A 24,463-nucleotide genomic window follows, 5' to 3' on the forward strand; every position below is an offset into this window, starting at 1 on the left:
AAATAGAAACGCGTCATTGAAAAGGTGCACATTACGTCCCTCTCTAAAATTACGTGCGAATACAAAATTAGAGCTCAAAATCCGGCAGACTGTCGTAATTGCATCCAAGCTCACTGACACTAAATATTTCGGTGACGAAAGGATATCCATTTTACGAGAGATCGGGAAGAAATAAAAAAATAATCATATCGAAGAAGAGAATGAAATGTCATTATCCGTCCAACTACGCTATTTTCTACTCTATTAATATTTTTAATATTTTTAATTATTAAAAAGATGAGTGTAAAAAAAATTGGCGATAAAATTTTATATATTTTGAATATTAAATTCTATTTGCTGCTGCTCCACTTGCAATTTATTGCAAGCAAAGTTTGGAAATAATTGAGTTAATATATAATTGTCGTTAACAAGATACAGAATATTGTTATAATAGATTTTGTTATATATTAGATTGTCGCAAAATTTTATTTCAAACACCGTGTTTTACTTTTTTTGGTTAAATACGTTGTTTCATTATCTGTGTTTAAAGTTTATATATTTTTTTCACTATAAAATATTTTGTAATAAATGTAGCATCGAGATAATAGGCTTTAAAATTCACATCTACGCAAAGTAATTATTAATCATTGAAACATTTTCATAAAATTTATACGACGCAGATATATCATTATAAATAAATTATAGTGAGAATATCCTCCTGGAACTTGGCAATCGTCCACAGATGAAGTCTCGACACTTTTAATGGCTATTATAGGTACAAGTTGGACATTCATGATGTTGTAATGCCAATCAAAGTACAAAAAAAAATTATAAAAATTAATTTGTGTGCATACATCTTTAGAAAATTACCAAATTTCACATAGAAAATTTTTATCTGTCAAATAATTTTTCTCAATTTAAAATTAATATATATATATATATATATATATATATATATAATTTAATAATTTATTAAATTATTTAACATTTCAAATATCGCATGCGAATCGAAAGTGTTGACAGCACGATTATTAATAAATGCTTGCACAATATTATGTTAAATCTGAAAGATCGAATCGAAAAAGGCGAATCGAACTTTAAGGGCGAATAAAGGCAAATAAGAGAGTTGTTAGCTGTCCTTGGTCGTCCAAAAACGTAGCGACGCCGCCGCAAATAGATTTCTTGGCAGCAGACCGACGACGCGGGAAGCTCGATCCTCGCTCCCGTGTCCAGGAAAAATCTGGCGCCCGCAGCAACGACATGCACTCGCGTTGTTGGCCCTGCGAGATGTCCCCGATGTCGCATGCCCGATTGCACCGGGAAAACATTCGAGATATTTGCCTCATTGCCTCTCACCCTATTGCATCTCTCTTTTTCTCCCTCTCAATTTTTCTCTCTCTCTCTCTCTCTCTCTTTCGCTCTTTCGCATCGACGACGCGGAATCGCGACGCGATGCACTTTGGGAGATCCTTGGCAGCTCGTTGCAATTTGATTCTGTCTCGCCCGAAAACAAGCGCTAGCATTGTAGCTATTTTGTTAACGATCAAAAGTCGAGACAAACGGGACTCGTAAATCATTACGGTTACAGAAGTATCTACGAGTAACTTTTCTATAAATTGACCTAGCTTCTTTTTGTGCGTAGAATAATTAATGAAATGATACATCTGTAGAATAGATTAGATGCATAGAGAATGTTTGACGGTAAAAAAATATATTATCTAAACTATTTTATCACATCACACAATTACTTAAAATTCATGCAAATTATGAGTTTTTTTTTTTGAAAATTTAATATCATTATATGTATTTTGGTTAGAGATATTTCTATGATTATTGAGACACATTAATTTAAAAATAAAATAATGTATTTTTTAAGAATTAAGCGGAGAATTTTTCTAGATATTGTGCAGATATTATATATCAGATGGAGATAAGGTGTATTGGAAAAGATTTTTGCACCTTTTCTTCAACATTTAAAAGAGGCTATAAATGAATACCTCTTTGAACAAAGCCTTCTTGTCTTTCAATACGGTAAAAATAGTCGATAGGCATTGACCCACAGAGAAGAGGGCCGTCTATGCCTACCTGGTCTACGTTGTGAAACGTCGGCAGATTCATTTAGAACTAGTGGATCGGCGATTTTGCTCGCGCCTGCATCTCATGAATTTATCAAAAAAATACATATAAAACACTCTAATTTTACAAAATAAATATTTAAAGCACATGTATATTTTTTAAATAAAAATTAAGAATATAGAGCAACTTTTGTTCTCGATTCTGGTAAATATCGTATAACTCTATTAGATTTATGCGATTTTTTATTTTGCCACACATGTATAAAACATCAAATCTGATATAAAAAATAAACTAAATCATTCTTTTGGGATCTTGTAAATATTAAAGTTATCTCACGTCGACCTAATTTCGTTGATCTTTTCTTAAAGACAAAAGTTCGAGGATATGACAATATCTTTCACTAGCCTCTCGAGGAACCGTCAAGAGAATACGTCAATGTTTTCGTTAATGAAAAATCGATTCTGGATCGATCAAAGAATCCGTAGATGAAAGACGACGATGGAGGTCACTGTGTGTAGTATCGGTAATCTTGTTAGTTAAGACCCTCACACAGAAACGCCGAGACGTGTCGTGAATTTTAAAAACCACGAATCGCCGCCCAGGCATCCCCCATTAATCCCGGGGGCTTTGTAGCGCATGATTAGTTTTTCCGTTGCCGTCGTGGTCGACGACGAGGTTGACTAACGAGATTGTCTTCGGAGTGCAGCACGCCAAGACTCGATCAAAAGCGAAGTCGTTATACAGCGGATTCGTGGAAAATTGGGTCGGTCTTTGCAAAGCCTCAATGTCGCGATCGTGTATACCGGGTTACAAGAAACTTGAAGGGGCGGAAAACGAAGAGGGAGAAGACGACGAGGAGGCCAAAGAGAAAGACAGTTCTCGGAGAATTCTCCAGGGGGACAAAACTCGCCCGCGCGACATCCGCATCGATATTTATTAGATTACCGAAGTGATGGACGGTTTTCGTTCATTCCAAAGTACCTGGGATGTGAAATGGATTCGAAAATAGAACGTCGTCCGACACATACACACATGTAACTCGCGCGCAATGTCGTGCCTGATGAGCATCTTAGTCCTCTGGAGGATTCGACTCAGCTACGTGACGATGATCTTTTTGTTCCTAGACGAGACAGTTAACGAACGTTAAACATGCAAGAAACGACGCGATAAAACGATAAAAACCCACGTAAAGAATATATAATGGTCACTAATTTATAACAAGATTGAATATCAAGCAAAAAGAAATTATATAAATTAAACTAAATTTGTTATCAAATACTTTTTTTCAATCTCTAAAATATATTAAATAAATTAATTAGTATGTAAAATAAATTATCTTTTTTTTTTTCAAAAAACGTATAATTTTTCATTGAAGATAATATCATAAATGTTTGCTCTATTATACGCATATATATCGCGAATCAATTATTTCACTGTAGCGTAGTGGAACAGTATAGTAAGAATGATTCGCATTAAAACGAAAGAGAAAATAATGCCGAATTCAATCACATTTGTAAGCACGCACAGGAATTTAAATGTCGCAAAAATTAATATTAGCTTGGCCGTCACGCCTCAATTATCGTGTCACGAATGTGCTTTGTTGAATTCTGCAACATCACAATATTGTATGAAAATATAGATGTATTTCCCGATCTAGTCGACCTAATCCACTAATCCCAACGGGATTGCAACCTTGACAATTCGTTCTGCAAACTTAAACATACACGACGCCCTTCGTGTGCGACCAACAGATCTCTCATATATATCAACTTTAATATTACAGAGAGATATAAATTTCGCAAACTGAGCCGAACACGTGGATCAATATTCGCGAACGTGCTTCTTCACATTTTGTCACGCTAACCGTGTTTTGCGTATTATTTGGATTAAAATAACACAATTCTCGATTATCGTAACGCTCGTGGAAACAAGCGGATAAAATTCTTTCATCCAGAAATTTACACATGCACGCAATGCGATTCCTGGTCCTCTCTCTCTCATTTATAAAATAATATTTTATATATATTCAAGTCGGTAACGATTTTTTTGAGGAAACATCTAGTCGATAATATTTCTCAAAGTTATAAGTTTTCGCGAAAAGATCTCTCTTTTAAATTAATTAAAAAAAACACAAACTAATATAATACTATAAAGTTAATTCGTGCGTTTCAATTTTAATTGAGATGAACGATTCTTATTTTTATCTAAAAATTTTTTGTTTAATCTTCATTTTTCTGTCTGTACGGATAGTGATGTTGGAATAAACCGAGATGGAATAAAGTTTCACGAGTACCTCTCGACCTGTACATAGTATATTTTGTTTCCAGAGGTGCTGTGTTGTGCAACACGGCGGTATTATTAGTTACAGTAACGCATCGCGTTAGCAATGCGTGCGTCGAGTGCACTCGCGGCTACTATTTCATTGTCAAACGTCAAAGCGACAGAATTTTTTTGCCACGCGTGCACACGACGAATATCGCGGTTCTTAATCCGAGTATGCTTAAACGATAGAATGTCGTACTCGACGACATGTCCTGGGAGAACAGGACGAAAACAGTCGCGCGTTTCGTATTAAAATCACTTTAAAGCCAGGTTAATCTCTCATTCCGCACAAATTAAGCCCTTGGCACTCAACGAACCGTCTCTCGAGCGGACGCGCACGAATGTAACGAATTGCGTAGCAACACGTGTTTGACGTATGCCCGTGCGTTAAAGGGAAATATATTCAGCTACCAGAGTGCTAATATAAACTGAGGGAAGCAAAATTTAGTACACCGTCTGTAAGTCTTTAAAAGGTTTTCATTGAGTTATCATTGTAAATTTAATTTTATTGTTAATTTAATTTTATTATATATATATATATATATATATATATATATATATATATATATATATAATAAAATTAATAGTAATAATGTAAATTTATAGTAATAATGTTATGATATAAATGCATTACACATTTTATGTATAATTATAGTTATACATGTATTATATATCATAATCTTATCAATTGGTAAATTATCAAGGAGAGAGAAATGTATATTTAATTTCATTTAATTCGTAAATTTACCAATTGATATGATTATGATATATAATACATGTATAACTATAATTATACATAAAATGTGTAATGCATTTATATCATAACATTATTACTATAAATTAGCTATATTACTGTATACGTTTATAATTGCGCTTCGTTAATTTCACAGGAATTTTATTAAATAACCAATCCAATTAATCGTTATACATATCGATAAATAATTAATTATAATAATGATAAAAACCGTAAGATGCTGCTAATAAATGACAGTAATAATGATGATTTTTTTATGGTCAAATGATTTATACGTCGTTATAAGTGTAATTTCGTCACACGAGTCGATCGCGTGTCGCACCTCCTTTACACTTCTAGATCCGATGCCTTTGCGGAAGCTTTGGCGAGCAAGAGAGCGAGAATTCCTGCATGAGGTATATGAGAGGGTGGCCGTGCACGAGCTTTAACAGCTCGTCTGACCTTTCGAAATTCTGCTCAAGTGTAACTTATTTGATTACGGATAATCGATCAATTGATCTTGGCGCGTTGTCCTCGAATGTGGCTGACAATGAAAGTAATCGGTAATTACAAGACGACAAGCGGTCGCTCGTTAATCACTTGACTCGCCGTTACTTTTTGATTACAGCTGATTGTGAAAGGTTCATGAAAAGGCGACACGAAACTCTCGACAATTTGCGGCGTTCGGAAAATCAACCAAATTTCAAATCGATGGCATTGATTTACCGAGAGAAATGAGTAAATGTTCGTAATATGAATTATTTCGCAGGGACACACGCATCATACGAATAATAGCATAAATATTCTTTAATGATGGCACAAAGGCTACAATCACATTCCATTATTATAAATTTTCGGAAATTCTCCGTTTCGCGTATTATTATATTAAAATAAATTCCACATTATACAAAGCGTTTTATATACTCGCAAGCAGATTTTTCAATCAATTTAAACGAATCAATTTTTTGACAGCAAACTGTATATATTTCGAAATTACCCCATTTCTTTTCTTAAGGCCTTTATTTTAAAAATGATTATTCATCTAATTTATCTAATTAATAATATCTAATTAATTAAATAATTATAACTAAGTATATTCAATAAATGTGAATTAATATTCCATTAAATGTACAAATTAATTATCTAATTAAATATATGATTAACGTTTATACTCTTTAAACCTTTGAAAAGATATAAATATATAAATAAAGTTGGAATTAAAAAGCTTTTTGAACGTTGTATAAAGCAAAAATAATTCCTCGCGATCGCATTTTTGTAAGTTTCCGGCGAATGAATCAACGAAAGAATAAATATTACTCGTATTCCGGTTCATTGACTATTTATTAATCCGCTAATAATCCTCGTTCAGTTTGTTCCGCCGTTACGTTACGTCGTCCTCTCTCGCGTATCGAGACGCGCGGGCCGCAGTAGAAAGAGTCAGTGCTGCGCGGGACACCGTAGCGCGAGGACGTGCCTCCCTCGTGCTGCGCCTCGACAGACATTAGTGCGTGCGTGCGTGCATGCGTGCGTACGTGCGTACGTACGTACGTTCGTTCGTTCGTGCCTGTTTTTCTCACCCGGGTATCCGGCCTTCGGTTTCTTTTTTTTTTTCTCTTCGCACTCGGTTTCGCGCTCTCGCTTTTTTTCCTTTTCGTCTTATTGTTATCGATTGTTTTCGCCCCCGTGCGTGCGTGCATGCGTGCACCCGTTTCTCGGAGAACTTTACTTGGAAACTTTCGCAGAAACTCGTGCTCTTTCGCGCCGCGCGCCGAACGCTATCTGCATGTGTGTATGTGTATATGTTGTATTTGATTTCGTCCCGTTTAAATACTTTCTTTCTTCCGTTTCTCGTTGACTCTCGAAACGCGCTCTGGCCAGATAATCAGCCGGATAATAATGCAATCTGTTATTATGCACACGGTAAGTCGTGAATGTATGCGTAGATGAAAGGGAGAGATTATTTATGTAATATATCGCAGAAATACGTATCGTTATGAAAATATTTTATTAACACGTTCTCCGTAGGCATGTAGTGTAAATTTATTCCGAGAAAAGTCTACGCGCACCTATTTTTCACGATAAGATAAAATTTTAAGCGTTCTTTCTGTGTAAATATCTTTTGCGATAATATCGTACATTTTCACATATTTAATTTGATTTAGAAAGGAGAAAAAAGTGCAATTTACTCTTTCTCACAGTTGGAATTTTATAAAGTTGTTCGAGGGGAAACTGCGGAAATGTGTAAGAACTAGAGGAAAGCATGAAAAGCGGCGGAATAAAGCTCAAATAGAGAAAACCACGGAGCGCTCTAAATTAACGGAATAAAGGATGATGATAGAAAAATGTATAATGATGGTTATCTGATTTCTTTCGCTCTTTTTTTTCGTGCGGTTTTCAAGGTAATTAATCCCTGAAGTGGGAATTCCCCAAGTTCGATATCGTCGATATAAATCACAAGTTCCACTTTTCAGACTTTGTTTGTCTGCGCGGGGATATCATATATAAATTAATATTTCAAAGTAGAACGAGAAAAGAAGACTTACCGATGCCGTGCACGTAACGCGAGCGTGCGTTACATATAGCGCGGCATATCGCGGTTTTCGCCACAAAACAGATAAATAATGTTCGCCAAAGAGAGAGGAATCACGGAGCGAATATTAAAGACCTTTATTAACTTGTTTTCTCATAATACGGGCCAAATTACGGGCGAAAGAGTCTTTAAAAATCAATCTCAATTATCTGTCTAATTAATTAACTAATTAAATAATTATGACTAAGTGTATCAATCAGTTTGAGAATATTCAACTAAATGTATAAATTAATTAATTATCTAATTAAATATATACGATTAATATTTGTACTTTTTAAAACTCTGGAGAGAGAGAGAGATATATATAAATAAAGTTAAAATTGAAAAACTTTTATTGCGTTATTGCATAAAGCAAAAATAATCTTTTCCCGCGCGTAGCTCCATCACATTTTTTCAAATTACTAGCGAATAAATCAATGAAAAATATGACATTTGTGTGCAATTTCTGTTCATTTTTTATATATATCATTAAATCATATTTCATTTAGTTTTCTTAAGTAGTACATCATTTAGCTCTCTTTTTATTGTTATATAATTAGGATGAATACTATGATTAAAACGCAAATTTAGTAAACAACAAAGATGACATGTGTTCATGGTTTATGTGCTAAAATATCCTCTGATGATTCATCAAAATGAATAGAAATGAATAGAATAGAGCTCACATTCGAGACAAACAAATAATGTATGCTAAGTTACATGACATAACAAATATCAAATTGTACCCCTCTGTCGAAATGGTGTTGTATATCTACATAGTCGTAAAATAACTTTTCCTCCTTTTAATAAATATATCACGTTCTTTTTTCATCATTTTAATAGAATCTATGTATTTTTTTGAAACGTATAACGGAGTGTCAATTTTAATTTCGTAGAGAAATATCACGTGATATTTGCTAGTTATTAATTTGTTTTCGACCTTTTTCGCATCATCATGAGCGTGTTGAATAAATAAATCTCATGGGAGATTATAAATTCATTGGATGAATTCTCTCGGCAATAAAATAAAGCCTCATTTCAGGTTATATACGTATGTATCATGTTCTCTATTACGATATAAACTTTTTTCATTCTTTCCTTTATGCAGAAAAGCTTGTTATCCGCGTTACAACCAATGAGAAATAATAACCCCATGAAAATAAATCATATATGACGACAAAATCTTCTCACGCAAGATTTTTTTTCGTGAAAATCAATTTTGCAAAACGATTGAAAAATTAATACTTGTACTTTGTGACATTTTTATACTTGGATAACTTTTACATACAATATAATATAAATCGTTCAACAGCGATTACACGCGAAAATACAATTAAAAAAATTCCATACATTCGAAAAAATATATATTAAAAAATTTTATAAAATATGGAATAAAAGTTTTTATTAAATAATTATTTGTATAAAATATGTGAGGATTGTTTTCAATTTAAAATATAAAGTGGAATATTATGTCTTTACTCATATATTCTATCTCGATAGATGCTGTTGAAATTCACCAATGGCACAACGTCATCGAAAGTTATGCGAGTTTATAAGATTGACATTTCATATTCGATGTTCTCAAGGAGAATAAAGTTTACGGAAAAACTCTTGTTCGATATTTTCGATTTACCTATTCGCATAATATCGCGTGATCTCTTCTCCTATCATCGATAACGGATCGATATATCCATGATCTACTCTTGCAGACTATCGTTTTATCTTTCGATGGACTCGCACCCGATACGATTCGCGCCACGTGTCCGAACATTTTTATATCCGTCGAGGGTCCGATCCGTGCATCATTGACGAGTCCCTCTTATAAGTGGCATATACCATTATGACGTAATTCAATAATTCATCGAGCTATCTAGATAAAACTCAAAGTGGAATAGTAAATTGAGATAAATTATTACCTTTCGCGCGAGGACCATTATTCAAAGTATATTATTTCTTGTATAATAAAAACAATTTTAATATTTAAGGATACATATTTTTTATACTTATTCACGAATATAATATATACAAGATGACTCGTTATATATTTTGTGTGACGATGGTTGTCAGAAATTTTTATTGTCTTTAAAAAATAAACAATTTGTGGCAGAACATTTGTGGCGTAAATTGTTGAAAATAAAATATAAAGTAGCATGCAATTGGCATAAAATTTTGGATTCCTCTCTCTCATTAATCCTAAAGAGAAAGCACATGCGATAAAATATCCATACTCTGCATTAAATAAATGATAAATCGCTTTATCTTTCAAGAGAAGAAACGTATCTTGTGTCGCTATTTCATTCAGAATCACAAATTCTGACGAAGACGAATATCTCGTGGGAGAAATGATCCCTCTAAGGAATTATATATAGAACTAAAGGTAATTCAAACTCCAGGTACATTCTTTGCCTCGGAAACGGAGCATGTTTCTCGAGAAAGCAATTCCAGTTCTTTATAAGAGCCTTCGCTTTTACTTACCCCGATGTATGAAAGGCAAAGCCTGCCTCCTGCCTATCTACTCCTCAATGAGTAGCGCGAGTCGGTAAAGTGGTTCTCATGGCCGACGGCCCGCTATCGGATTTCGTTCCATTTCCGAACCCCATTCGGGGCCAACATCGGACATTACACCCGTTAAAATAGCCTTCTCGTGTTTTGCGCGCCGCGTGTTGTTTCTCTCGATTCCCGTGCGGTAATCGCCAAACTCTTGCCCGTAAATCCTCGTAACGCGCGTAATTTTGCGGGAGAAATAGCGTCGCAATCGCTTTCCCGTAAACTCATTCGGAAACGCTACGTTTCTTACGAGAAAACGCTGTCTTGCTTGTAACGTAAACTTTTTCAAGTTTTACGCGTAAATTCTAGCGATACCAGTACAAATTGTGCATGTGTAGCCTTATGAGTGTTTCAAAGTTTTGTATATGGCCAGAAAAGATAATTAAAAACGCCGCGCTCTCTTGTTTTAAGTTTTTATCTCGTTACACATACTCCTCTCTTTTCTCAACTTTTTCTCAGATAAATTTAAAGTAAAGTGATGGTGAGAGGCGACTATAAGCGAAACAACAGAATTTAAATGGGATTACATTTATATCAACATTTGACATTATACATGAGTCTAACGAAACCCAACTAACAACGGAAACCAGCGAAACCTAAGGAATTGGACAGGGTAGAGCTTAAATCGCTGTTTCACTTGTCGCTAGCTAGAGATAATTCCATAAACAGATTAGAAGAAATAATGATTCAACGTAAAATTATTGCTAAGACGATTTCAAAGAATCGTACGACCAAAAGTAATTGAATTATGTTCGATTGTAGTTGGCTTCGCGACGAAGCGATGCGAGCGAAAACGTGACGGAAAAAGTATATTTCATCATTATTTCTCCACAATCGCGAATTTTATCGCAAGACGCCGAAAGAGCGTCGTCTAATGAAATATACTTCCAAGTATACTTGATTAGCAGAGTTGGGAACGTTACTTCAAAAAAGTAACGCGTTACCGTTACCGTTACTAATTTTGAAAAGTAACTCGTTACCGTTACTAAGAAAGTAACGTTTCGTTACTTTTTCGTTACTTTTTATAATACAAAAATTAAATTAATTTATTTTAAAATATAATTATTATTTTATAGTATTTATTATAGTTTATTTTAAAATATAATTATTACTTTTATATATTCGATAATTATAAATTATTCCATCATTGATGTTCTTCATATTCAATTTTTCATTTATTGTAATTTAGAAATTTTAGATTTATGACTACAGAAAAAAACATCATGCATGTATATAATTTTCCAAAATATTTACAAACTGTTTTGTAATAAGAATAGATTTTTCAATTACTAAGGGGATACTATCCAGGATTGCAAAATTAAAGTAACGATAAAAGTAACGGTTAAATTCGTTACCGTTACTGTAAAAATGTAACGACGTTACTGTTACTGTTACAGACAGAAAAAAGTAACGATCGTTACCGAAAAAAAGTAACGGTAACGGTAACGACGTTACAAGTAACGCGTTACTTCCCAACTCTGTTCATTAGTGAGCTACTTTCAATTAGCTTTCATTGCGTGGGTTTACGTACATTGGCCGACAGTCAGTGTCGGAGGATCGAATAGAGAGGCAATCGATAGACTCGGTTTTTACCCTCGCATTTTCTTCCTCTCGCTGCTACAAATAGAAATCGAAATAGATCCCCGATTATCTATTAACTAACGCATTTAATTAGAACATCGCCGAGGGGACCGCTTTAATAGCCAACTGCTTTTCAATCAGCCATAAAGCCTGTATTTTCATAAAATTTTAATTAAAATTAATGACGCAAATTGCTCCTCATTATAATAGTTCTTACAGAGAGTTGGTCAAAATTCAATTATTTTCTCTTATCGAATCGAAATAATCATGTTTCAAATTTAGCAGAAATATATTACGCATAATTTTTGTATCTTCGAATAAAATTTGGTTTATAAAACTGATTGACATCTGACAAGCTAGTCTACATCTGTCTCTTTAATCACACCCAAACACACATACATACAAATCGTTCGTGTATAACTTACAAGCTACGATAATTGATTTGCAAATTTTTTTGTTGGTAAAAAATGTGGTCAAACAAAAAAATTTATATTCAATATTTTAAATTCATCTTGCGATAAAAACAAGTCTGATCCCGTGCGTACAGTTTTAGGCAATTGATTGATGATTCGCGAACGAGGACTTGATGCAAACGCGATACAAGTTGGAGCGACAGATATAACGTGTGTCTCGACGAGACAGATCGAAAGAGAGGGCTGACCTTTTCATATTTCTCTGACTCGATTCCAAGCGCACCTCTTTCTGGCATTGGCCGCGCTTTTTCAAGTTTATTCCTGCCAACGACTGGCCGGTAGCTAGCTCTATCGCGATCAGCTGCGTCAGATCCATCAAGATCTCCCCGGATACACGCACGCGCGTCCATCGCTAGGCGCGTCGCACATTGCGAGTATATCGTTTTATTCGCACGTCGCGAGAATCGTTTTATTTTCACGCCGAGAATCGCTATCCCGTCGGCTTACAATCCTCGCCGAAACTCGGGATTGCACCCCCACCGCCGGGATCGGACGGTATAAGCTGGAGGCTTTACCTGCGAGCTACGAATTTGCATGCCAAATTTCTAGGTGAAAATAAATTCTGAGCAGAAAAAATGAGTTTCATTCACGCCTATAAAAAATTTGAATTTTCGATCGAACGCCAGGAAATTTCACGCTTACTGGATATCACGCGAAAGAATATTTTGATCTGTGAAACTTTTATATTTACATTAATTACATCGGTTATTTAATTATATATTGGGGATTTTCTATTATAGTTTGATTCTACGTTGTATATGAGATGTTATAAATTTGGATTTTAAATTTTAAAAGTAAATTATTGAATAATTTTGGTATGTGTGCGAGTCCGAATGTTTATATATGAAGATTTTAATCGGATTATGTTTGCGGTGGAAAATATAAAATCTTGGCATAGATGCAGCTTAAATATTTTTTACGTGATCAACAGCAGCGACCCTGTTTATAATGTGCATGCACGTCCCGGGTTCGTGCTTGAAACTGTCTCGATAAACAGAGCCGAGGGAATTAACGTCGATATGCGTGATATGTGACTGAGATACATGATGCAGGAGCACCCTATAGAAACGACGGTTGACATTCTTGGCGTTCCCACCAATTGTAATTGCAAATTCTGGCATTGATTACCATTGTAAAGGGTCGCCGTCTTCGCCCTCCTTTCTGTCTGCAGAAACATCCGGAACGCGCCCACGACATTAACATTACTCATAAATATATACTTCACATATTTCTCAATATGAATATTTTCATATTTTTAAAAAACCCACATTATATTCATAAATCCCACCTACTAGAAAATGAAAATGGTAAGAGCGAATGAATAGTTTGTATTAAACCTATAAGTATCCGGATAATTTTACATCTCGACCATTTAATCACTTAAATTCGAACATTTGGATAATTTAGATCCGAAAAGTCTGAAATTACGAATTCATTAAATAACATAAATCTTAAGCGTTATGAAAAATTCACAAAAAAATTAATTGTATTTCAAAATGGGGAAAATTTATTGAAAATGGTGAAAATTTAAATTTTTTGAATTTTTTGCGAGCAGACGTGAGCAATTATATTCATTTAAGATAATTGAGATGTGGGAAATCTTTTTAAAACTCAAATTTTATGAATTTATGTATTTATATACTCAGATGACATTCATGTGGTTTAAATCCCTGGAACGTACTTGGCGTCAGAATGTGTGATTGAGAGATTTTTACATTCGGTAGGTAATTTCTATGGATTTACTTCAAGTAAATCAAAGATGTGATAAAGTAAAATTCTCTCTCTATAAATATCTACTTTATAGGTCAAAACAGACGTTATATACCCGTAAAATTCATCGCATTAGGATCAACAAGAGAGAACGTCGAGATATTTAAGATATATTCGTGCTTTTTCCGCCAGCTATGGTGAAACGGCTATGCTTACAGTTGGCTCATTTCCATTTACAATGCTCCGTACGAACATTTCGGCCAAAGCTTCGGGACGCGAAATCTTTGGAGCGCGTCATGGCTCTCGAAAAGTTCACCGTGGAGCATGTAAGTAATGCAGTCTGACACACTTTCGACGACGGTAACGACGTTTCCGTTCCTTCCGTCTAAAGGCAGCGTTTGCTGCTTGATTACGGTAATTTCATGCATATCGGAAGCGAGACTCTCCTTCTCATGGCCCGACGAGAATAAGTCTAAGAGAACATTTCTAGCGATTTCTTGCGAGGTGTGACGAGAGGCTCTCGCACAATTTCGCTGCAATCATGAATGAAAGTCAAGTTTTCCTTTCGGAAAAGGAGGCACCTTTATCGAAATATAGCGAGATAAAAATGAGTAGTTTGCGCTACTACTCTCGGAGCAACATATAATTGAGCGTAAAACTTTCGAGCTTTATCTAGCTTTGACACGTGAAAGTATAACGGACTACTTTCTAACGAAATTAAATAAAATTAAAACAACTTAATTTAATATTTCATGTCCGAGAAATTTATTAAGCTTCTTTCGAAAAATACACGAAGCCATTTATCAAATTCACTCCACTAAATTCGAAAATAGGATTAATTATTGTAGATTATGTATTAAAACTGTGAATAAACTTTTAATGAGATGCTTTAACAAGATGTTTTGGCAATAGCTCAAATGTAATAATAATATTAAATTATAATGAGTCGCGCAGCTAAACCACTCTTACGTGCTACGAAAGCGATGCAGTTCATCTTCTATAAACACGCCGAGAGACGCAATGTATATTATGTGTATGAAAAGCCCTATAAAATCTACGACTTATCAGTATTCGCTTTTATAACGTTTACGTTTCCGCTCAATGGCTCTACTCTAAATGGATTATTTTTCCGCTGCAACGATACTATCTGGTCGTTTGTTTATCGACGGTATACCCGAGCCAGTATAAATCCCGCTAGATTGTGCGTGCGTGTTCCGCTTTATTCCTTCGTCCGCGGCTGACAGTGCCGCATTACGCTCGCGGAAATATCGCGCCACCCGATATATCGCGCCGCGCGACAAGCCAGAAAGCTTTTCTTAGCCATCGGTCACTGACAAGAACGACCGGTGACCGTAAAAGCGTGCGTTTCTATTCACACGTGGAAAATCGACCGGCGTCTCTCGCATTGTATCGTTTATCGGTTTAGGGATTATTCCAATTTTTCAACCTCGCATTTTCAAGGCCGAACGAGCACTCTCGAACATGTATTCGCGATATCGTGCAGCATGTAGAAGAGATATCGTCAACGGGGATAATAATGCAACACGCGTCATTTCGCCGGCGACTCGATGTCTCGCCGAGTGCAATAAAAAATTCGCATTCTACGCATAACGCGCGCATTACGTCTCCTCGTGATGTGGTCCGTTTCTTCTTTCCTTCCCTCCATCTCTCTCTCTTGTACGCACGTTTTATTTCAGTCGCTACTCCGAGATATTTTTGTTGATCCCGTTCTTCCTTCCTCTCTTTCTCTCTATTTGTTTCACGAAAATCTTTCGAAATCGTACGTCTATAAATTCAAGAAAACATTGGTCAGTTGAGAATTTCTTAGAATTTTTGAAAAAAGTTTTCTATTACATGGATTGACTTGTGAAAAAAATTTTATATAAATTAAATTAAATTTTTTATAAATTCTTTAATGGGTAAAACATTTTCCCGATAGAACATTTCTCTTAAAATAATGGTTTATTATCATTATTATTTTCTTGGTGAATTTAAGAATTTCGAACATCGTAAATCTATTTTTAATCACATCTCATGGAAAGCAATCTTTCCATCGGGTTCTCGTTCAATTTTACATCATTCGATCACATCGATATAGCAGAAACGTATATATTGCTTTTATACATCGGGTCCAAAGAACGAACACCTAGAGACTCTAATCAGATTTTCTCTCGAGATATCAGAATTATTGGACAATCCCGAGCAAAGTCAGAAGCGGAACGAAGTGCCAGCTAAAGATGATGTTCAATTAATTAAGTCCACAGGCCGTAGTTATCGACTATGCTCTTCTGTGCGCCCGGTGAAAGAATTTGTAAAAGTGAGAAAACTCGATCTCTCGTTCCATTCACAATCTACAACGGGACTCTATTCAAACTCTGCGTCTCCTATTTAAAACATGGTAGGTACAGGTAATTAAGGACGCTCGTGGCAGCATCATTTATTTATAATTAAATGGAAAATACAACGTGGCGGGAATGACGTTTAAATGTCATGATATCGTTGTAAAACATTGTATGCAGCACGGAATGTAATTTAAAATATTAACTGTCTCGTGAAAAATGTACGCGAGCATACTATTCAAGGCACGAGAGAAAGAAATTATCATTACATTTATATCTTTACGTTTTATAATTTTCGGATTATCGTATTTGACAATAATAATTGAATATTAATTAATCACACGGATATAATCGTCTTATTGTACTATCGGAACAAAACAATCGCTAATAATATCGTCCGATATTCATATTTTTCATCTTTCTTTTATCAATTATCTCTCAGCCATGAATTTTTCTTCGATCATCTTCGCTCTTGTATGAAAATTTTCTCAAGTGACATCTTTTTTGACACGTTTTATATTTTCAATAATTATCCTTTGACAGTTTTATAATATAACAATTTTATACCAAAGTTTTGTGTTACAATTAATTTTACTCGGAGATTAAATACGGGACGCGTCTTTATCCTGCTTGTATTCCTTGAAAACTAAATTTCCAAAGCTCAATTTAAGCACACGTTATTAACACAGAGACTGTCGAGAATCTTCATTTTTAAGAGAAGTTGCAAAAAAAAAAGATTGGTAAAGTAAATCTGGGACACTTTGTACGCGCGGGAAGAATGATATCCAGTAATTAATGATCCATATTCGCCCGACGAAACACATCTATGCTGAAAGTTGTTTTGAAAGTCATTTGTAAGATGTAACAGCGAAAGATGGTTATTGAAACGCCGGTGCTCTGGCAGCACTCCAATTTCACAGGAAGCATCGGTACGCTTCCTGTACGTATATACATCGTTTCACACTCCACTCGACCTAGTAATTACGAGCCGGTGGATGGACTCGACATCCCAAACTGTACCCTCTCCGCTCTGTCACGCGGTGGAAAACTCGCGGAATAGCTGTTGCTTCGATCGAGCTCTGCCGAGGACGTTTCGTTTCGAGCGATCGATGACGTTTGTACTCTCTTGTAGTGCCGCGCGCGTGTAAACTCTCTTTGTTTTCACTGGGAACTCGCTCCAAGTTACATTTAAGCTTCCAGCGGAACAATGGTAGGAGGTTGAATATCTCTCATTTCGAGAGACAAAAGGATTCGCGAAAGTACTCGATCCACTAAGATCCAGTACCATCCACTTTATATCGTACCACTTTTTATTGTCTCGTAAACCGAAGAATCTAAGACCGCACGTCATGTGAGAAACAATTACGTCCGTATGAAGCTGCGATAATTTATACGTGTGCCTGTTCCACGAACGTAATGTATTTCGAGTTTTATTTTTGCTGATTCATGCTTCCATTATATGCCCAACAATCTCATTTATGATATATTATTTTAGCATTAATAGGAATAATATAAATTACAGAAAAAATTAAGAAAATGTTTTTAGCAATTTTATTTTTGATAAAAAGGCATTAATTAATAAAATATTTAGGGAATTAAATAAAATTAAAAAGAGAATTAAAGATATTAAAAAGGGGATACTAATTGAAATTTTATATTAGTGTATTGACAATACATCGTAATTATCGATATTGTGTAAGTCGATAAAAATAAAATTCTAACGTAATGCAATTTTCGCCAACAATAATTTCATCATCACGGTATACGTTTTTTATATTTTATTATAATGTTTCAATATTAATATAATAAAATTTTTAATCCGTATTTTATGAAGAGAAAAATTGTTGTACGGTTCAAATATGTACTCTACTATTTAAGGAATGTAAAAATTGAAAAAATACCTTAAAACGTATTTAAGAAAAATGTTGTTTCGAGACTTTCTACATTTTAGACGTCCTCCGATTTCCTTTTAAACTTTAACTGCCTTTTCGTGTTATTTGAGCACGGATGCAAGACGACAGGCGCGCATCAACAAAGTCTTACTTGTTCCGCTAATGAGACAGTCCGTAAACACTCAAAGAGCCCTCGTCGTAAAATCAACGTCATAAATATAACGTCTCGAAGGAGGCACTCGAGCGTAAATAATCACGCGAAATTTGTGTTCCGAAGAATCGCAGAACGAGTCCCGGAAGACTTATTTGCACTGCTCCTGACGAACGTCCTTTAAAGGAACGTCCTACGGAGCCCGGTTTCGATCTTGGCGTTTCCCGGGTCCCTCCTCGGTATCTCATCGGAAATTATTTCCCGCGTTCCTGTATCTTCGATCGCGCGACATAATTATATTTCAGAAAGGTTATATAACGCGAGCCATCAACGTGAAAAGAAGCGAGCGTGCCGCGCGAATTTTAATATCGGCGCAAATCCCCCGCGATTCATCAGCTGAATGCAATTTTCCGCACGTATACGCTAAAATAAAACATCCCGTCGCGTAAACGAGAGATCGGCACACGTTCCGCATACGTTCTAACGTATGGGAAAATGAGAGGTTTGAATAATCATCCATCTCTCTCCTCCGTTGAACTTCTTGTAATATATTTTACATAAAAATGTTGTATGGAAAATTAACAGTTCTGCAGGCATTTTTTTCCCCAGAGCCGAGTCTTTTCTCTTGTTGCACGATGAACCAAAGGCTACAAAGAACGAAATCCTTTTATAACATAACACTTTGTGGGGGTTTCGTTATATAAAAAAAATAAAATAAAATAAAATAATCTCTTTTAAATTAATTTTTTTAGTTTGCTACTTTTTCCAATTATCCGCAGTTTCTTCTTTAAAAAATTCTTCTAATAAAAAATGTCACAATTGTGCACAAGAATTATTTTATACAATATTTTATAAAATTTTACTTTTACTCGTATCTCTCAATATTCCACCGACGTTGACAAAGATTAATTTCTTCTTCTTCGAGACGGAGGACACTTTAGCGTTTCGGCAATTTGAACAAAATGTGTGCAGCGGGAAAGATATAATTTCATTGCGTAACGGGATTTCCGTGCTTTTAACGCTCGAAAAAAGGTGATTTAGTCTGCGAGAGCGCTTAAACGCGGATAGTGGTGCATTATGACACAAAAATATGATTACCGTTATCGCTGTGCTCTGCGAGTCCTTAAAAGAACGTTGATATATTCATTTACAGTGCCAAGAGTGATTTTAAAGTATCATTAGCGAGGCCGTCCATTATAACGAAATTGTAATTACGTAGCCTTTCACACACGTATATGCATATATTATATATATATTCCTTTCCTCTCGTCCTTCCTTTCCTCCTCCTTTCTAGGAAAAAACATAAGCTCGATTGCTATCTCCCTATCCGCATTGATGATCGATATCGAGTCAAAATACACAAGCTTTAAATATATTTGCTCGAAAAAATGAGAGAGCGTGCCATCGAGCTAAATTTTTCGTATAAATTGCTCGAATGCTATATTCCTTTGTCCCTCGCATACGCATATATTTTTAATTTAACGTCAATTTTTGCCTAGAAAATTGGATTGACATTTTACCCTAATAATAGTTTGATTTACGATTTGGAATATTTATTATCAATCTCGAAAAAAAAAAATGTGAGAAAGATATTACGTTATATTTTCATTGAAGCGGATTCCTATATATATATATTATTTTTTCATTATTTATATTAATTTTTCATTGTTCAAAAGCACTACCCCATTATCTTTTCACAATTTAACGATAACTTATTATTAGAATTAATATGTATATCATTCCTAACACATTATTGATGAATTGTTGACTTTGATCTATTTAATGTGGACTAATATTTTGATAAAGATTTTGCAAATGTTTATAAAAACAATATACATCATTAGATATATTTCTATCATATATATAAATTTAATTACAATTGAGATAGACGTAATAATGATTGATGGATTTGGAGAAATATCTCACCACAAAACATGATCGAAATAGGTCTTTACGCGATTCGTCCATAACATGTTAAGCACATTGCGAATAAATTTCCACTACCCTAACCGAGTTATTCCGCTACGTGACTATCAGCTGGCGTGGATTTCCGAGTGTTATCACGATTGATTGATATGTTACTTTTACAGGACACGTGTGCCGGTTCCCACGTTGAAAAGTGTATGTAAACTTCCGTGCGATTTATACAGCGCGCGAATAATCCGTGAATCGCATGCGAGTAGTTTACACACACGCACACACACCCGCCCACGCGAAAATACGTGCATGCGTGTGTGCATCGCGAGAATTCACGCGACACGGTCGTTTCACGTAGCGGAAAAGGATTCATAAAAGTATCTTCATGGCTCGTAACGGCGATCGCGCGAGATAAACGATTCTACTTATATATGCGTGCCGCGTTACCTTTCACAGTTTTGTAGTCTGTTACTACCGCTTTTAGCACATCTCGCAAGCTCTCTCGGGGGATGTTGCAGCGACGATTTATACGCCACGTGGAACGTGCGGCGCTCCGATTGAAGCGGAAATATTGCAACGGATGTTGAATATTTTCAAGGCCTATTTCTGCCCGCGCGTCAAAACAATGAAAAATGTTTATACTCTTTGAATTAAACGCGCACGTCAACGAAAGCTTCAGGAAAGCTGGCAGATCTATCGTCATTTCCGTTGCTGTATCGATGATTTATCTGTAAAATTATAGCAAATTTAACCATAAGTATATTTCGAAATAAATGATGCTTTATTTATTCCACATTATAAGCTTTTGAATATTCAAGTTTGAAAAGCTAGCCGTTTTCTTAAAAAAAAATACATGTCTTAAAAATATTTAGCATATTTTTTTATATTGTATAAAATTAAAAAAATAATCATATATATAATTACTTTTTATATTTAAAAGAAAAAAGAATTTTCTTAAACGAGAAATTATACGAATCATTATGAAGAGAATCTACATGTTGAATTAATTTCTCATTGTTAAAAATATTTCTGTTTCAGCCCAAGAGGCGTCGGGAGTCACCGGCATAAGCTCAGCCCCTTAGATTTTATCCAAACTCATCAAGACCGACCGTCAAAATACATTGTAAGAATGATTGATCTATCGTGAATAATCGAGATGGTCAGAGAAGAAATTTATAAATTACCTTTTCGTTATTATTAAATATTTTTGATACACATTTAATAATAAATTATTTATACACTACAAAAAAACTGTTTATTTTATTCGTCTTATCAAATTTTTATAGTCTATATTTTGGAATAATAAATAAATAATTTAAGAAAAAGTCCAATGGCAATTTTCTCCAAAGTTTGTCTCGTGCTTAACGCGAAAAGAATGCCTGATCCTTGTTCGATCGGAGATAATAATCGAAAATGGATTAATCCTGGTCGTTCGTAGAGCATCGACGACGCGGCAAATGACCAAGAATAGGGAGACGGACGTCGCGTCGCGCTCGCGATACATCGCAGGGTAGCGGGCGACGCTCGATCGCGCTCGATCAAGAGGAAAATCATGCGTCTCCTGACGGCGACCGGCGCCGATATCGATCCCGCACGCAGGACCCAGGATGTATCGTTGGACAGCGATGTTGGCTCACGCGGATCCGAGAAGTGCGGCGGCAGTAGTAGCGGATGTAACGGCAGAGATCAAGGAATCCGTGGCGTCGTCTACGATCGGGGCCACGGCAACGACGATCGCGCTAGCGGCCACGATTTCTGGGCATGTACGTCTTCTATCCGGCGGACGAGCTCCTGCGTATCTATGAGAATCCGATTCGGGAATCTGTGTCACTGACTATCTACGACGCGCCAGTGAACGATTGTCAGGAGGAAGAGAGCGAGCAACGATATTATCAGCCGCAACAACAGCAACAGCAACCGCAACGCATCGTCGTCGCGTCGACATCGACGTCGGACGACGTTCGTAAGCGCAAAAAGGAGAGGAAACGGGAGACTGGCCAGACAGCCAGCAGGAGGCAAACTGTGCGTAACGGCGGCGGCAACGTCGACAGGAAAGAAGGACGACGGAGCGAGGAGCAGCACGCCGGGACTATGCAAAATAATCGTGCCTCCGGCTCCGAAGAAGCCGCCAATCATCCCCTCAAGGACCTCACGCAGCCGAGCCTCAACGAGCCGCTCAAGCAACACAATGGCGTCGCGCTTAAGCTCGTGCAGACGGGTAAGTGCGCCTTTCTCTCTCTATTTAACCATTAAATTTGCGCGAGCGACACTCGTTTAAGTTCATGGGTTACTTTCTTGTCTCTCCGTCGCTTTATTCAGCAGCGTTTCATCGTTAAAAGCGTTTTACAAGCTCTTGGATTGAAATATTAAGGAGGATATCGGGGACTTTCCTCGAGTCGCAACACGTGTGCAATCTCGGCTCTTCTTTCTGTAAATATCTCTCGAGAGATCCTTGCGATTCTTGGCCGGCAATTTTGTTGATTTTCGTGCTGTTTCAAAATATTGCTCGACATTTTGCAACGAGACGTTTTATCAAATAAAACGATCGTTTGTACGTCATCGGGAGAAAACGTGGAAGCAGAGAGATAAGAAATTAACCGCGTATATTTTGTCGCACTTTTGTCGGGAAGGGGAGGAAAAAATGTGACAGCCAACTTAATTGCCGTACCATGTACGCGTGATAAAGCGCCGTTGCTCTTCTCCCGTCATTGTCCCATCCATATCCTTCCGCGTTCTTTATCGCATCCACTTGGAAGCTAATATTCGCATCGTCGCGACAATATATATCCGCGCGCTTGCTACGTGCAAGTTTGTAAACTAAAAAATCGATCTGTCAGTTGGCCGATGATTCAAATTACCCATGTATTTAACGTGTAAGCTCGTGTAATCGCGTACATCGTACAACTCTCCCGTTGCCAACTCCGAACTTCTACGCGAGTTAGCATATTACGGATCTTGACTTGGCGGAAGTTTAATAGTTGTCGAGCGAAGATAGTTTAGGTTTATATCGTTAAATCGCGTAAGGGAGAGATGACATAATAGCGAATTCCATTATATAACAGAAAATCCGAGGATTTCATTTAACGTCGGACTTTAGTTTTCCGAGAGATATCTAAGAAATAGCAATTTTGCGCTGGGAACTGTGTTGAAAGAATCGGCAAAAATATCTTCCGTTATTAATTTTGTTCTTTTTATTATCAAGTAAAGAGTACGATTTTTAGCGAGTAAATAAATACTTGATAAATTTGAAATTACTCTCTTCTCGAGAAAAATGTCTCGAGTTCGCTTATTATTTGTCAACTTTTAATATTCTATATTAACTTTCAAGCTAACAAACAAAATACTGTTAATCTAAAGTTTACTCGAAATTAAACGAGGAATAAAGTTTTCTTATCAAAATTTGTTTTCTCCCCTCGCCTTTTCCTCTCTAAGCCTTAGTTTGCGAAAAGCACTTTATTACTCTCAATAGCTCGCAAAAGCCATTAGATACTTGACATTTTGTTATGAGAATTCTTGTCTCCGGTTCAAAGAATCCGTCATTAGCAGTAGGAGCGGTACAATCTGTATAAAATACGAAAGGAATCAAGTTTAGTTTACTCTTACTTAACGTATCACGTTAAAACGTCAGCTAACTATGCCTTGCGTCTGACGTAGGATTAATTAAAGCCACTTGTCCTCGTTACTCTTACGTCTCTCCGCGGACGTGTCCTCTAAATAATTCGTCACAATTGACCTTTTTCACTCGTCACCCTCTTTGACAATCGAGAATGTACGCCGGAGAAGACGTAGGGATAAAGATTAATTAACAGCTGAAAGTAGCGAGAAGAGAGAGGGTATAAAGGACTGGCGAGCTTGTTACGCCACTGAACTCGAAGCTATCGGTCTTTGTCACTATCCCTATCCGACCTATCGACCTCAATTTTCGATTTGTCATTTATGAACCTCCCCTTTCTCATTCGGGCATAAGACTCCGATCAAATCAGATTAGAACAAGGGTTTTTCGAACCAAAACAGAGTACGTTCAAATGCATTTCGAATTATCGAACTTATCAAATAGTAATATATCCGCTCTTCCGTGTTTGTCACGTAATGTATGCGCTCTTACGTATTCGAAGCTGTGAATCAATCAGCTGTGAATAAAGATAGCGAGTTCTCTCTCTATACTTTATCGATC

At 36.1% G+C, this 24,463-nt stretch overlaps 1 protein-coding gene and 1 long non-coding RNA gene across 4 annotated transcripts in view; one reads left to right on the forward strand and one right to left on the reverse strand.

The window, feature by feature from the left end:
- The first annotated feature begins 6,529 nt into the window (after positions 1 to 6,529).
- Positions 6,530 to 24,463, forward strand: part of Stacl (SH3 and cysteine-rich domain-containing protein) — a 50,319-nt gene continuing 32,385 nt past the window's right edge. For both annotated transcript variants that reach the window (XM_083089112.1, XM_083089113.1), the window contains exons 1-3: positions 6,530 to 7,030; positions 21,328 to 21,412; positions 21,728 to 22,507. In XM_083089112.1, coding sequence (XP_082945238.1) covers positions 22,051 to 22,507 — 457 coding nt within the window. In that variant the 5' untranslated portion in view covers positions 6,530 to 7,030; positions 21,328 to 21,412; positions 21,728 to 22,050. The remainder of the gene's footprint in view (positions 7,031 to 21,327; positions 21,413 to 21,727; positions 22,508 to 24,463) is intronic.
- LOC145965504 (uncharacterized) overlaps positions 14,744 to 24,463 on the reverse strand; it is a 38,477-nt gene continuing 28,757 nt past the window's right edge. The window contains exons 3-4 of one of the 2 annotated variants that reach the window (XR_014436737.1): positions 20,737 to 21,017; positions 14,744 to 15,776 (exon numbers count right to left, since the gene is read on the reverse strand). This is a non-coding gene — a long non-coding RNA (uncharacterized LOC145965504). Of the gene's footprint in view, positions 15,777 to 19,243; positions 19,663 to 20,736; positions 21,018 to 24,463 lie in introns of those variants that run through there. The other variant, XR_014436738.1, reaches the window with a different exon arrangement.

The sequence above is a fragment of the Camponotus vicinus genome, unplaced genomic scaffold (assembly GCF_025532165.1).
Source record: "Camponotus vicinus isolate PSW18456_S1 unplaced genomic scaffold, iyCamVici1.0 SCAF_14, whole genome shotgun sequence".
Lineage (NCBI taxonomy): Eukaryota > Metazoa > Arthropoda > Insecta > Hymenoptera > Formicidae > Camponotus > Camponotus vicinus.